The sequence below is a fragment of the Erinaceus europaeus genome, chromosome 11 (genome assembly GCF_950295315.1).
Source record: "Erinaceus europaeus chromosome 11, mEriEur2.1, whole genome shotgun sequence".
Classification (NCBI taxonomy): Eukaryota; Metazoa; Chordata; class Mammalia; order Eulipotyphla; family Erinaceidae; genus Erinaceus; species Erinaceus europaeus.
The window spans coordinates 6,806,493-6,820,379 of record NC_080172.1 but is presented as its reverse complement, the minus strand read 5'-3'; the positions used below and the strand labels follow the sequence as shown (position 1 = coordinate 6,820,379).

The 13,887-nt window shown below is 39.4% G+C and overlaps 1 protein-coding gene across 11 annotated transcripts in view; it reads left to right on the top strand.

Moving 5' to 3' along the window:
* SSBP2 (single stranded DNA binding protein 2) overlaps positions 1 to 13,206 on the top strand; it is a 277,264-nt gene extending 264,058 nt beyond the window's left edge. For all 11 annotated transcript variants that reach the window (XM_016186253.2, XM_007518762.3, XM_060201115.1 and 8 more), the window contains 2 exons: positions 1,914 to 2,012; positions 12,612 to 13,206. In XM_016186253.2, coding sequence (XP_016041739.1) covers positions 1,914 to 2,012; positions 12,612 to 12,641 — 129 coding nt within the window. In that variant the 3' untranslated portion in view covers positions 12,642 to 13,206. The remainder of the gene's footprint in view (positions 1 to 1,913; positions 2,013 to 12,611) is intronic.
* Positions 13,207 to 13,887: the final 681 nt, after the last annotated feature.

Sequence of the window (13,887 nt, the reverse complement as noted above, 5' to 3'; positions counted from 1 at the left end):
CTAATATACCATGAAGAGACTATGTGAAATAGTAGTGTTGGAAGTATTTTGTTACTATTAAATTATGAAATATTAAAACCAACACTTGAGGTTAGTTTTGAAATCAACTAAACTTTAAAGACTGCATATCAAACAGTAATGCATAGCAGAAACGCAGTGTGACTGAGCACCCCCAGATGAACTCCCGGTATGTCTGTGCTGCCGAGGGTGTGGTAGACAGGAAGGGAAGAGCTCGTTTCCTGTGTTTGACATAGAAAAGTAGGCATCATCCAAGTTTGTCCTCAGATAGACATGTACGTTAGACTGTTCATATTCCAAGAGTATCAATATTCCCATCATGTGTGTAAAATGACACAAGTATGCCTTCCCTAAAAGGATGTTTAGATTTCAGGTAAATCTTACAATGATTTTATGAATTTAGTTCTCTCTTTTATGTGTCAGCTCACCATTCCTGTTTTTCCAGCAGTTGATTGAATAGATAGTTTTTAAATGAATGAGCTATAAAATATCTACTTAAATTTTTTTTTCAGGAAATTCTGTTACCTATATTCATTTCAGAGTACAGTTGATTTTCTATATACTTGGAAAACTAATGTTTTTTTAAAAAAAATGCCTAAAACTCAGACTACTCTTTATGCTATTAAGCTGGGGTTCTTCAGTCCTCGGGGTTCATTGGCAAATTGAGCTCCCATGGACTTCAGAGAATCCGTACTCTCAGATCCTCTCTGTGGGGGTGCACAGCGGGACAAGATACAAGCTGTTTCCACCACTCATGTGCCTGTCTCTGCTTTAGGGTTTAACCATATTCTAAAGAAGCATATACTCCTCAGGGAATAACTCATTCATGAAACTTTAATTTTTGTGGTATAACTTGCTTTTCGTTAAGTAAAAATTCTTAGCAAATTTTTTTTAAAGAAGACTTAAAAACTTACTCAAAAAAGACTATAAAGTGGAAATGACTTGGAAAATGCTAAAATATTTATGACATTGAAGCTACAGAAAAAAGTTTTTTTAAGTTATTTATATAAGTCAATAAATTCGACTTCAAGAGCATCCCTCAGTCAGTTGGAATAGTATTTTGAACATACTTTATATGCCAGTGTCACTCTGTATTTTCTATTGATGTACATCATCAGATGGCCTTTTGGTGCTAGCATTGCACAAGTAATAATGAGACTGGTAAACTGATAGAGTACGTCTGACTAACTTAGAGTTAGAGTAGATCCTTACAATCAGCCACTGGAGCTCAAAGGGAAGTATTTCATAACATACTTCCTTTTAAACCAGTGATGGGAAAAGATGTGAACTCGGTTTACTCTTAAGCCTTTTCCTCTAAAAGTATATATTGAATTAATCAAGTCCATAGGCATTTCTCTTGTTATAAACTAAATTGTTAACTGCCTCCCTTTTTCCCTTAAGGTTCAAATTTAACCACGTGTAATATATAGAGGGAAATGTTTATTGAATCAGTGACATTTTGAAGTCTAATTAGTAAAATTAACTAAGAAACTTACTCTTGTGCTCTGCCTGCACAGTGGGTAAGCTTAGTCTCTTCATGGTTCTGCTGGCAAACACAAAAAACAAACAAACAAACAAACAAAAAAACACCTCTCCAGCGTCCTGGGAATTCTATTAGCTCACGGTGAGAAACTGAGTAATTGTTGATTTCAAGATTTAATAAGCTCTGTTGATCTATTTTGTGGCTTTTGTTTCATAATTTTCATTTGTGAACGTATTACTACTTGTTTGGGTACCAAGAGCAAACTAGCATATATGGTAGAAGTTTCAAAAACAAATGACAAGTCTGATTTGCCCATACAGATGCTGCTGTCCATTCCACTCTTGACATAGCGCAGTGAAAAAGAGTGATTTAAATCCTTAACTGACCCATGTTTTCTAAATCTTGGTTACAGAATTCTCCCAATAATATGAGCCTGAGTAACCAGCCAGGAACTCCAAGGGATGATGGCGAGATGGGGGGAAATTTCTTAAATCCTTTTCAGAGTGAAAGTGTAAGTATCTCTTTGACTATGCTATTATATCCAAATGTTATTTTCAAATTGTATCAAAATATCCCTATTGGAATACATTTATAAAACCATTATTATCCATGTTTATCAAGATTTCAGTAGTTTTATTTTTTAAAAATTAGAAAACCTTTATGTTAAAGGGTTTTTTTTGGGGGGGCAGATTTACAGTTTTAAAATTCCATGTACATAGTTACAAAAACAGAAACTATTAATAGTGATTTTCTTATAGGAACAGCCACCCAAAAGGAACACAAAAATGGGTTGCGTATTTAATGTTCTTTAGAAGTGTTGATGTTACTGAATTGTTGCAATCTCAAAACTATTCTCAGTGGTTTTTTTTTTTAAGTCTTGGAAAATCATCTGTGAAATGTTCTTATTCCCCATACTACCTTTCACTAGAGCAATATTGATGACCTGCTCACCTGTCTAGAGTTATGCACTCAGGTTGTGTTTTCCATGTAATTATAGCATTAAGCAAAGATGGTCTCATTCCTCTACTCCACAGAATAGGAACAAAAAAAGAGAAGCAATGAGACCCTCGCTTTGTTATGAATTGCTGAGCACTGTCCAGTGCCAAAGCAGCATGCTGGACTCTGGAAAAACCAAAGACAATGTAGTCTGTTTTATAAAGTGTCATTACATAACGCCATTATTTTAAAACTCAGTGTTTCATGTTATGTTACCGATAGCGTTTTTTTTTTTCTTTTTAAAATACAATGTCCCAGTACTCTCTTTGTACCTACCTAGTGGGTTGTGGGAAAAGCCATGATGGATTTTTACAACAGATGGTGCTAGTGCATTTTTGGAAGTAGTGGAGCACTTGCATCTGTGTTTTTGCTGTCATTTTGACAGATGACAGTTCTAGCTTTATTCAAAAAGAGTGAGAGAAACAGAGAGAGAGAGAGAGAGAATTTTAGAGATTTTACAAGTTGAGGATGGAAGGCCAAACTGCCTTCTTGCCATGTATATACATATATATATATTTACCATTTTACTTCCGTAAGCAGAAGAATGCACATCAAGGTACTGAAAGGCTGTATAAAGTTTAAGGATGACCAGGCTCAAACAGAACATCAGCACCATTGATGGTTCTTGAAATCCTGTGCTGGGGCTTCTGATCTCAATGATGGTCCTCAGCCAAGGAGGCCCACCGAGGCTGATGAGGACAAAATAAAGGCATTGACTGAGTCAAGCCCACAAGACACGATGCGGATGCAGGAGATAGAAGAAGCTGGGATACGTAAGCAAGTTCAGTACTCGGGTTCCTCATGAACTCAGAGTTCATTGGATGGAGCGTAAGAATCTTTGCTATTTGCTCGTTGAAAGTCAGTAAAATGATCCCTTCTTTTTGAAGTGGCTGATGCTTGTTTACAACAGCAAATGATCTTGGAGTCAATGTAACTATTCACCTCAAATGACATTGGATGCAGACATTCATCAGAGGAAGCTTATGTTCTCAGTGTGGTGGGATTATACAGATTTTTTTTTTTGAGCTCCTACCAAGGAATCATTCATACAATCACTCTGAGTGTTTACTGTAAGGACTTGGACTGTTTGAACTAATCCACCATAGAGAAATGTCCAGAGCTCATTAATTGTAACAGAGTTTTTGTGTTCCCTTATGACAATGTGAAATCATGCAAAAGTTCGATCACCCATCAAAAATGATGGGAGCGTCTGCCACACTCACCTGACCTGGCACCATCAGGCTGCCACATATGCCTCACTCGCCTAACTCCTTAGGTGGTATGATAATTCAGGTCAGACGAACTGTCAGTCAGCCCCATATTCAGTTTTCCACAGATAGAGACAGGTCCTTCTATGAATGAGGAATTATGGGGGGTCAGCCAGTGGCACGGCCTGTTGAGGGCACATAGTATTAAATGCAAGGACCCACACAAGGATTCAAGTTTGACACCCCCCCCCTGGCTTCCCACCTGCAGGAAGGGTGCTTCACAAGCTGCAAAGCAAGTCTGCAGGTGTTTATCTTTCCATCTGCCTATCTCCATCTCCCCCTCCTCTCTCAATTTCTCTGTCCTATTCAAAAAAATGCTGCTAGGAGCAGTAGATTCGTAGTGTTGGCACCAAGGCCCAGCGATAACCCTGGAGGCAAAAAAAAAGGGGGGGTTGGGTATTACGAAACTCACTGAAAGATGAGAAAAGGTGACCAGACAAAATGTGCAGTATATCATTGGTTGATCTCTGTTCTTTATATAAATAAATGACTTCTAAAAAGCACAGAAAGAATACATCATGACTTTTCCAACAACCCACTAGTGACCCAGAACTTCCAGGGCATGCTGGACAGGAGGGGGTGTTGTGGGAAAGCGGAGTCACTGAGGTGCTGTTGCCTATGTAGCCTGCTAAGCACTGCCCAGTTGGAATACAGCAAAAAGGATTTCAGGATCCAAACTGAATCCCTCCTCATAGGATCAGTGTCCCTACACACCCACCATGGGCATTATCATTTGGTGTGAAACCTATGCCAAACTACAACGAGAATCAGATGGGAAAGCTACCTTTTGGGGTGAAGAGAAGAAAACATACAGCAAAAGACATTAAGCTTCTATCTGCCAAAGGGGGAGGATGCAAATGGGGAAACTGGAGGAAGGTAGTTTTAAATATATATATACAAACTTCCCGTTACAAGATAAGTATGTAGAGGTGATGACAGCTAACACTGCCGTCTGTACAAGGAGAATTGTCCCCACCACCAGAGTTCCATGTCCCATCCCCTCCACTGGAAACTTTCCTATTATTTATCCCTCTGGGAGGACCAACATACTTTATGGGGTGCAGAAGGTGGGAGTTCTGGCTTCTATAATTGCTTCTCTACTGAGCATGGGCATTGGCAAGTAAATCCATACCCCCAGCCTGTTTCTATCTTTCCTTAGTGGGGTAGGTCTCTGGAGAAGTAAGGTTCCAGGACATATGGTGAGGTCTGCCCAGGAAAATCAGGATAGCATCCTAGTAACATCTGCAACTTGGTGGCTGAAGGGCGGTGAAATGTAAAGCAAGAAAAATAGTTTAGTAAACAGGAACCAAAAGGTAAGAATAGAGCAGATGAAATTCAGGGCCTTTGTGTGGGAAGAAGCTAGGAAGTCTGTTTTAGGTTTGTTCTAAGGGGCCTATGACACTACTAATTTTTTCCTGAGCCTGTTGTGCAAAACACAAGGACTGGGCATAGGGATCCCAGTTCAAACCCCCAGCTCCCCACCTGCATAGGGGTCACTTCACTGGTGATGAAGCAGGTCTGCAGGTGTCTATCTTTCTCTTCCCCTTTCTATCTTCCCCTCCCCTCTCCATTTCTCTCTGTCCTATCCAACAACAATGACAGAAACAACAACAATAACAATAATAACTACAACAATAAAGCAACAAGGGCAACAAAAGGGAAAATAAATAATAATTTTTTAAAAAAAAGAGCTAGGAAAGCTGAATCAGAGCAGAGAGTAGCTCTCAAATATGGGGAAAGTATATAAATACCATGAACTGTTAGCCCTATCAATCTGACCTAAAAGCACTTTTTTATTTTATCACCCTCCTTTTGAGAATTTGTTAATCCTTATTTTGAAGTTAAGCGGTCAGAGGCCTGGGGAGAGAGCAAACATCTGCAGAGCACGTTTTAAGTACTAGACCATGTGAAGTCACTTCATACATGGACTGTCAGATTACTGTAGAATCAGACATGTCCAACACAGAGTCAGAAACCTCGCAATGCCAATGTGGTTTTCACTGAAAAGTGCAAAGCAAGATATGTTTACTTGGCCTTTTTAAAACCATAAACAAGATCTGTATTTCAAGAAACAGAGATGCCCCCTAGTGTTCAAACTCTATATAGTGTTTGCTTCTGAAAACAAAAAGGACTTAGTTCAAAAAAGTTTTTCTAGCTTCTCAAATAAAGTCTTCATTTTTGAATTAATCTAGAAGGTTATTTTTTGCCATGGAATTTAACCAGAATCAGCCAAGTAGACATGATATTGGATGGGCAAATATATACAAAAATAGACAGATAGTTGTAGAAATAATAGTTAACCCATATGTACAACCTTCAGGAAACTGCTGTAGCTTCCAATTGAGGGATTAGGGATTGAGAACTGCTAGTAGGAACGGGATGGAGTTGTACCCCTGTTATCTTGTAATTTTGTAAATCAATAATAAATCACTAATTAAAAAAACATGATATTGGGATCACATTATAAAATAGAAGTTAGGGTTAATGATGTGGATAATTTTGCTGTTTCCTTTACTGCCCCCTGTTATTTCCTGCTATTGTAAAGAAATCACAGGTAGGAGTATAGCATAATGGTTATGCAAAGAGACTTAAATGCCTGAGGCTCTCAAGTCCCAGGTTCAGTCCCCATAAGCCAGAGCTGAGCAGTGCTCTGGTAAAAAAAAAAAAAAAAAAAAAAAGAAAGAAAGAAAAAGAAAAGAAATCACATATGCCCACATCTTTCACACAGTTTCAGAAACATGGAGCTCACGCCCCTTTTTTAGCTGCATTACTTTGTGGCTGACTAAGAGGGTACTATGTAGGTGCCTGAGAGTGGTGCTGTAATGAACTTACATGTGTTGCTGACATGTCAAAATAGGAGATTCAGAGCTGCTGCTCAGAGTTGACGGACATCTTCGATGTGAGTCCACAGTCCATGAACTGGGTGTTAGGGGAGACTCACTGGCTCTATAGTTCATGCCCGAGTTTGCCATTTTAAAATAGATTTCAGGTAAAAGGTAAAATATTAACAGCTATGTTATAGCATACTTTTAGATTTTACTTTTTAAAAAATATTTATTCTCTTTTGTTGCCCTTGTTGTAGTTATGGATGTTGTCGTTGTTGGATAAGACAGAGAGAAATGGAGAGAGGAGGGGAAGACAGAGAGAGGGAGAGAAAGACAGACACCTGCAGACCTGCTTCACCGCCTGTGAAGCGACTCCCCTGCAGGTGGGAAGCCGGGGGCTTGAACCGGGATCCTTATGCCAGTCCTTGTGCTTTGCGCCACCTGCGCCTAACCCGCAGAGCTACAACCCGACTCCCGGATTTTACTTTTATGTTGTTGTTAAGCCAAACAATGTTACTGACAGCATTTATAAAAGCTATCTTGGGAGTCAGGTGGTGGCGCAGCGGATTAAGCGCACATGGCGCAAAGCGCAAGGACCGACTTCAGGATCTGGTTCGAGCCCCCGGCTCCCCACCTGCAGGGGAGTCGCTTCACAGGTCGTGAAGCAGGTCTGCAGGTGTCTATCTTTCTCTCCCCCTCTCTGTCTTCCCCTCCTCTCTCCATTTCTCTCTGTCCTGTCCATCAATAACAACAACAATAATAACCACAACAATGTTAAATAACAAGGGCAACAAAAGGGAAAATAAATAAATATTTTTTAAAAAATTTTAAAAAGAGCTATCTTATCTAGTTGAGGACGGTCTGACTCAGAACAGTCTTGAAAGAGGGCAACCTGATATCACAGCATTTTAGCACAGACGTTACAGTATGTCAGCACAGACGTTACAATATGTCAGCACATATTGACGCCGCAGTACAAGAGAAACATTGCAGTGCGGTCTGGGGACAGTCCACCATGAATATTTTATGTCTCTCAATCTGATGCGCCATTTAACACCTTCCCTTCCTTTTGCTTCTGGAAAACTGTAAGCCACTTCTACTTTGAAAAATAGTCCATAGTCAAATTTCTTTTTTGCTTATACACTCAGTTTCTGTAGACATGTCATGATTTCCTTTCGTTCTCCTTAGCCGATACAACTTCAGTAAAGGAATCAGATGAGTAATATACAGTTCTAGTACCAGTAGCATTTCACTGATAAAGACAATCCATTTTACTGTATCAAATACTGTGTTGGGCCCCCTTGTACAGTCTGCTGTACTGCTCTAGATATGAGGTTTATGGGCAGGGTAAATATCATAATGGTTACATGGTTTTGCAAAGAGACTCTGATGCCTGAGGCTTCAAAGTCCCAGGTTCAATATCATCCCCAACTCACCCCCCCAACATAAGGCATAGATAATCAGTGCTCTGGTGGAAAAGAAGGAAGAAAAAGGAAGGAAAGAAGGGAGAAGGTGAGGAACTAATATTCTTTGTAACAGAATGTAAATAAATACATATACATTTTGTATGTTAGAGTGACAGTATTAATATATTTTAACTATCTGCCCTAGATAATAAGACTGTTCATGGATAAACTATAGTAATCTTTACCAAAAAAGTGCTCAAGAAGACTTTTAAATCCCAACTATTCAAGGTGCCCATTAAATGAGATGGTCCCCTGAATTCTGACTTACCCAGAAATATTTTTCACACATTTCCTTTTAAATATTTTCTAAAATGCATATTATCATTATTCTATGTAAATGTCACAGGATACCTAATAAAACCTTTGCTTTATACAGATCAATGACCTACTTATGCTGTTTGAATTAAAATTAAATACAGCTAAGTTTTCAGTTCCCAAATGACACAGCTATATTTTATAATTTCAACAGCTGTATGTGGCTAGACATTATTTTAAACATCCCTGGTTGAGTTACCATTTTTTGTATAAATAGCCACTACAGAAATCATAAGTAAAATACTGAAGACCTCACAGAGCTATGTAGTATGCTTTGTTATAATAAAAACAATTGCTTTCTTCCAGAAAAAAGAAAAGAAAAAATATAAGGGAAAGGTTTGTTTCAATTTTGCCATATTACATTAGTTTTCCACTTTTAATGTGGTCTTGGTATTGATTAGATTTTTCCCTTTTTCTCTCTTTTTTTAAGTTATCTTTTATTTATTTACGTATTGGATAGAGACAGACAAAAATGGAGAGGAAGGGGGAGAGAGAGATTTTAGAGGTTTTTTTTTTTTCTAAGTCAAATACTAAAATATTATTCCTGTTGTCAAAAGCCATGGGAAGCTTATTGATGCTTGCTTTTAATTATAAAATAATTTTGGGCCTTATTTTATCAGTCCTTGTGTATAATTGTTTCTGGGGTTTTGCTTTTGCTACTACTATCAAGTATTTGGGGGAAAAAAGATTCTTTCAAACTGAATTTCCTCTCCTGATTGATCCCCCCCCCTTTTTTTTTCTTTTTCTGTTTAAAAATATTTTTATTTATTAGATAGAGACAGAAATTGAGAGGGGAAAGGGTGATAAAGGAGGACAGAGACAGACACCTGCAGCCCTGCTTCACCACTTGTGAAGCGTCCCCCCTGCAGTTGGGGACCAGGAGCTTGAACCTGGGTCCTTGTGCACTGTGATGTGAGCGCTTAACTATGTGCGCCACTGCCTGGCTCCCTTGCTTTCCCCTTTTCTTCACTTTTCTCACTTTCGTTTCACACTCAAAGTCAGTGGATAGGTGTAATTCAGCTTTTCTATGCTTAAGGGAAATTTGAGGCTTTTAAGAGAATAACGAGTAGATTTCCCTTAATTACATCTGTCTTTTAAACAGTCTGTAGCCCTATGATTCACTGACCCAGTTTTCAGTCATAGTCCTTCACCTTTGCTCAAGAACAGTTTGGGATTTTCACATGTTCTCTAAACCTACCTGACTACTTCTGCCCCAGACTTTGCCAGCTGAGCCTCTGTTGATTCCCTAGAGAATCCAGTTTTCTCTTCATAAATCCATCCTTATCTGAGTACATCCTTTCTACCTCACTTCTGGTTGTTGTTTTTTGTTTGTTTGTTTTTGCCTCCATGCTTATCGCTGGGGCTCAGTGCCTGTCCTAAGAATCCACTGCTCCTGGAGGCCATCTTTCCCATTTCTGTTGTCCTTGTTGTTGTTACTGTTGTTAGTGTTATTATTGCTGCTGTTGTTGAGTAGGACAGAGAAAAATCGAGACAGAGGGGAAGATAGAAAGTGGGAGAGAAAGAGACACCTGTAGACCTGCTTAACTGCTTGTGAAGCAATAACCACCACCCCGCCCATCCCCTGCAAGTGGGGAGCCCAGGCTCGGACCTGAATCTCTATACTGGTCCTAGCGCATCGGGCCATGTGCACTTAACCCACTTCGCTACCACCTGGCCCCTCACTTCGGGTTCTTGCAGTACCTCAGCCAATTTGGAACTCACTTCATTTTCATCTGTTTACTCCCCACCCCACATCCTTTTTAATTTAATTATTTATTATCTGTTTATTGGATAGAGACAACTGGAAATAGAGAAAGAGATACCAGCAGCCCTGCTTCACCACTCGAAAAGCTATCCCCCCACAGGTGGGGACCAAGGGCTCAAACCTAGGTTCTTGCATTCTTGCATGTGTGTTCAACCAGGTGGGACACCGCCTGGCCCGCTGTTTTAAATGTATGATCCCACCCCCAATTATCTCAGGTTAAGCCCTTGCAACTTCTGATGAGTTCCTGTGACTGATAAGGCCTCTTTCCATGAGACAGAAAAGATTAAAGGAATCCACTCTTGCCCTAGTCTTGATAAGTATTTAATAAATGGGGGAGCAATTACAGAAGCCAGATCTCCCACATTCTGCACCCCATAATGACCCTGGGTCCATACTCCCAGAGGGGTAAAGAATAGGAAAGCTATCAGGGGATGGGGATGGGATACGGAGTTCTGGTGGTGGGAATTGTGTGGAGTTGTACCCCTCTTATCCTATGGTTTTGTCAGTGTTTCCTTTTTATAAGTAGAAATTTTTAAAAAATTAAAAACATAAAAAGATAAATATGTAAGGGAATCGGGCAGTAGTGCAGTGGGTTAAGCGTACGTGGCACAAAGTGCAAGGACCAGCATAAGGATTCTGGTTCGAGCCCCCGGCTCCCCACCTGTAGGGGAGTCACTTCACAAGCGGTGAAGCAGGTCTACAGGTGTCTATCTTTCCCTCCCCCTCTCTGTCTTCCCCTTCTTTCTTCGTTTCTCTCTGTTCTATCCAATAACAACAACATTAATAACAACAATAACAACTACAACAATAATAAAATAGAATAAATATGTAAAGCCCACTTGGACATTTTAATTTAGAGCCCCTCTTCATGGAGACCAGAATGGCACCCTCCATCCCTTAGAAGAGCTAGAACTGTGTTTTCTAAGATGACTGCTAGCTTCTGGGGGATATTTATTCAGCATTCAAATTTTAATCCCTCAGTTTTACTGGCCACATTCCATGTGCTCAGTTGCCACAAGTAACTAATGACCTCCATATTGGACAACACAGAGGATAGAGTGTGTCCATCAGAGTTATGTCAGCAGTGCCGCTCTTTTTGCTCAGCATCTACTCCTCAGGAAAATGCTGGTGAGTTGGCATAATTATCAAATATTCATTCATTGTTCCTCTGTAAGTCATTTTTGAGGCCATTTTTCCAAACTTAGGAAAGTCTCACCACTCTCGCAAATGCTGATTATCTACAATGAAGATAAGACGTCTTTTCTCTTTTTATTATATAGGACAGAGAGAAGTGGAGAGAGGAGAGGGGGAGAGGAAGATAAACGCCTGCAAACCTGCTTCCCTGCTTGTGAAGTATCTCCCCACCCCCCACCCCCCACAGCAGGTGGAGCCTTGAACCTGAGTCCTTGCACTTTGTAATATGTCCCCTTAACTGGAGGTGCCACTGCCCAGCCATGTATAATTTAAAATTCTTAGTGTCATCAAACTGATATGTAACAACATAATAACTGCTTTTGGGTTGAAATGAAGTCATGAAGTGAGAGGAAATGTTTTTATGCTGAAGTAGAAACCAAACTCGAGTTTTCTAAACATTGTAATGGGAAGAAGCTTTTAGAGCTGCTGGAAATTGTGACTCCTCTTCCCTTCCCCTTACATGATTAATCTATTTACTCAAATACATACTTTTACAGATTTCATTTTTAATCCTTCTCAGACCCCTTGAAAATAGGTATTATTAAACCTGTTTTACACGTGAAGAAACCAAAGCATAGAGGTGTTAAGTAAACTGCATTTCCATTTGCTAGTGTGTATCAAAGACTATCCCTTATACTTTTTTTCATTATGATTTAACCTAGGACTTGGTTTATTTAGTTACAAATACCTACAAAACATGAATCTACCAGAAGTTCATCAGCTGAGGGTCAGACTATGTGCACCCAGCTAAGTGACATAGTACTAAGTGCAAGGATCCAGGTCCAAGCCCCTGCTCCCCACCTGTAGTGGGGAGCTTTCCGAGCAGTACAGCAGGTCAGCAGGTGTCTGTCTTTCTCCCTTCTCTGACTCCCCTCCTCTCTCATTATCTCTCTGTCCTATCCAATCAAATAGAAAAAAATAAATTAAATAAATGGCCACCGGAAGCAGTGGATTTGTAGTGCAAGCACTGAGCCACGGCCATAACCCAGGAGGCAAAAGAAAGGAAGGAAGGAAGGAAAGAAGAAAAAGGTATCATCAGCTAGTCCAGGGGAAATGGAAAATGGTTACTTGCCAAAAAAAAAAAAAAAAAAAAAAAAAAAATTCAACATTTCATTCAACACTTCCTCTTTTGATATATTTTTTTTCCCATTGTGTGAGGTTAAAAACATGAGTGAGATTGTAAGACATTACAATGTACAGTTGATGCTGTTCACCAAGAAGAGAACAATAAAGGTTTGTAAAAGAATCGCTGCTAAAATATGAATTTTTCTTTCCTTCTAGTATTCCCCCAGCATGACAATGAGTGTGTGATCCATTACTACCTACGTCTCATGGAAACCACAGTGAGTCAGCCCTTCATGGAAATACTACGGAAGAAAAGTTACAGTGTACAGTTAAAGGAATCTCAGTCACACCAAACCAACCTTTTTATTTCCTGCTCTCTCCCCTATTTTGTGAAGAAAGCGGGTCCAACCATGATTCAAACAACTGTACGGAGCGGCGTATTAAAACGGCCCCTAAACTGAACTGCAAATAATTATCTGTGTTTGTATAGGTGTGGGGACAAGAATGTGCTGTATATGTGTATGTTCTATGGACATAGACACATACATACATTGACCTACAGGACATTGTAAAATATGATCACATGACATCTTAAGTAGAAATAAGTAGGGACTTTTATTCCATCTTTTTTTTTTCACGTTTACATTTTAATTATTAAAAGTTGCTCCTGCCCCTCCCTGAACAATTTTGTGCTGTGTATATCACTGCTTTATATAAGTTATTTTTTAAGGTGAACTCAGATGTTATGGTTTTGTAAATGTCTGCAATCATGGATAGGAATAAAATTGCTTATTTGAGAGCTTTCATTAAATTGCGTCTCATGCAAGTGACCCTGTGAATCACAAAGTATACTGTCTCAAAAATGTGTGTCTTCCTTTTTTTAATGTCAAGTCAAAAGTTTCTTCAGTTTTAGTGGAAGATATTTTTGTACTTTGGAGTTAGGAAAAATGCTTCAAACCAACAAAAACTTTAACGGGAACTTAACACTGTAAATACTTGCAATAACTACTTTCGATGGAGTTTTTGATTTGTCGTCGTCGATGATGAAAGAAGGTCTTTAATTGATCGCAGTTGCTTTGACCCTAGCAATAAAATGACAGGGGTTATCTTATTTTTGGCAACTTGTTTTCTCTGTAGCATGATAAAGCCTAGAAGTGATAAGAACCCCCCCAAAAAAAGTGCTAGAATTTGTCATTTCTCACTAGGAATACTAAATCTAGGTTTTTAATAACATGCTAGTGTAAGTTAGATGTGATTTTGCTTTTTAAGACAGTCAGAAAGAAAGTGAAGGAGACCACAGCACCAGAGACATTTCATCGCAGTGGGGGCCTGGCTCTAGTCTGAGTCATGCACATGGCAAAGCAGCACTGTTTTCCCAGCCTGTGAGATGGTCTCCGGTTTCGTTAAGATACCTTCTGAACATCTCCACAAAGAAGATACGTTGAAATGGTTAGGACTTTCAGGACCAGGAGGGAAAGTATTGTGATCACTC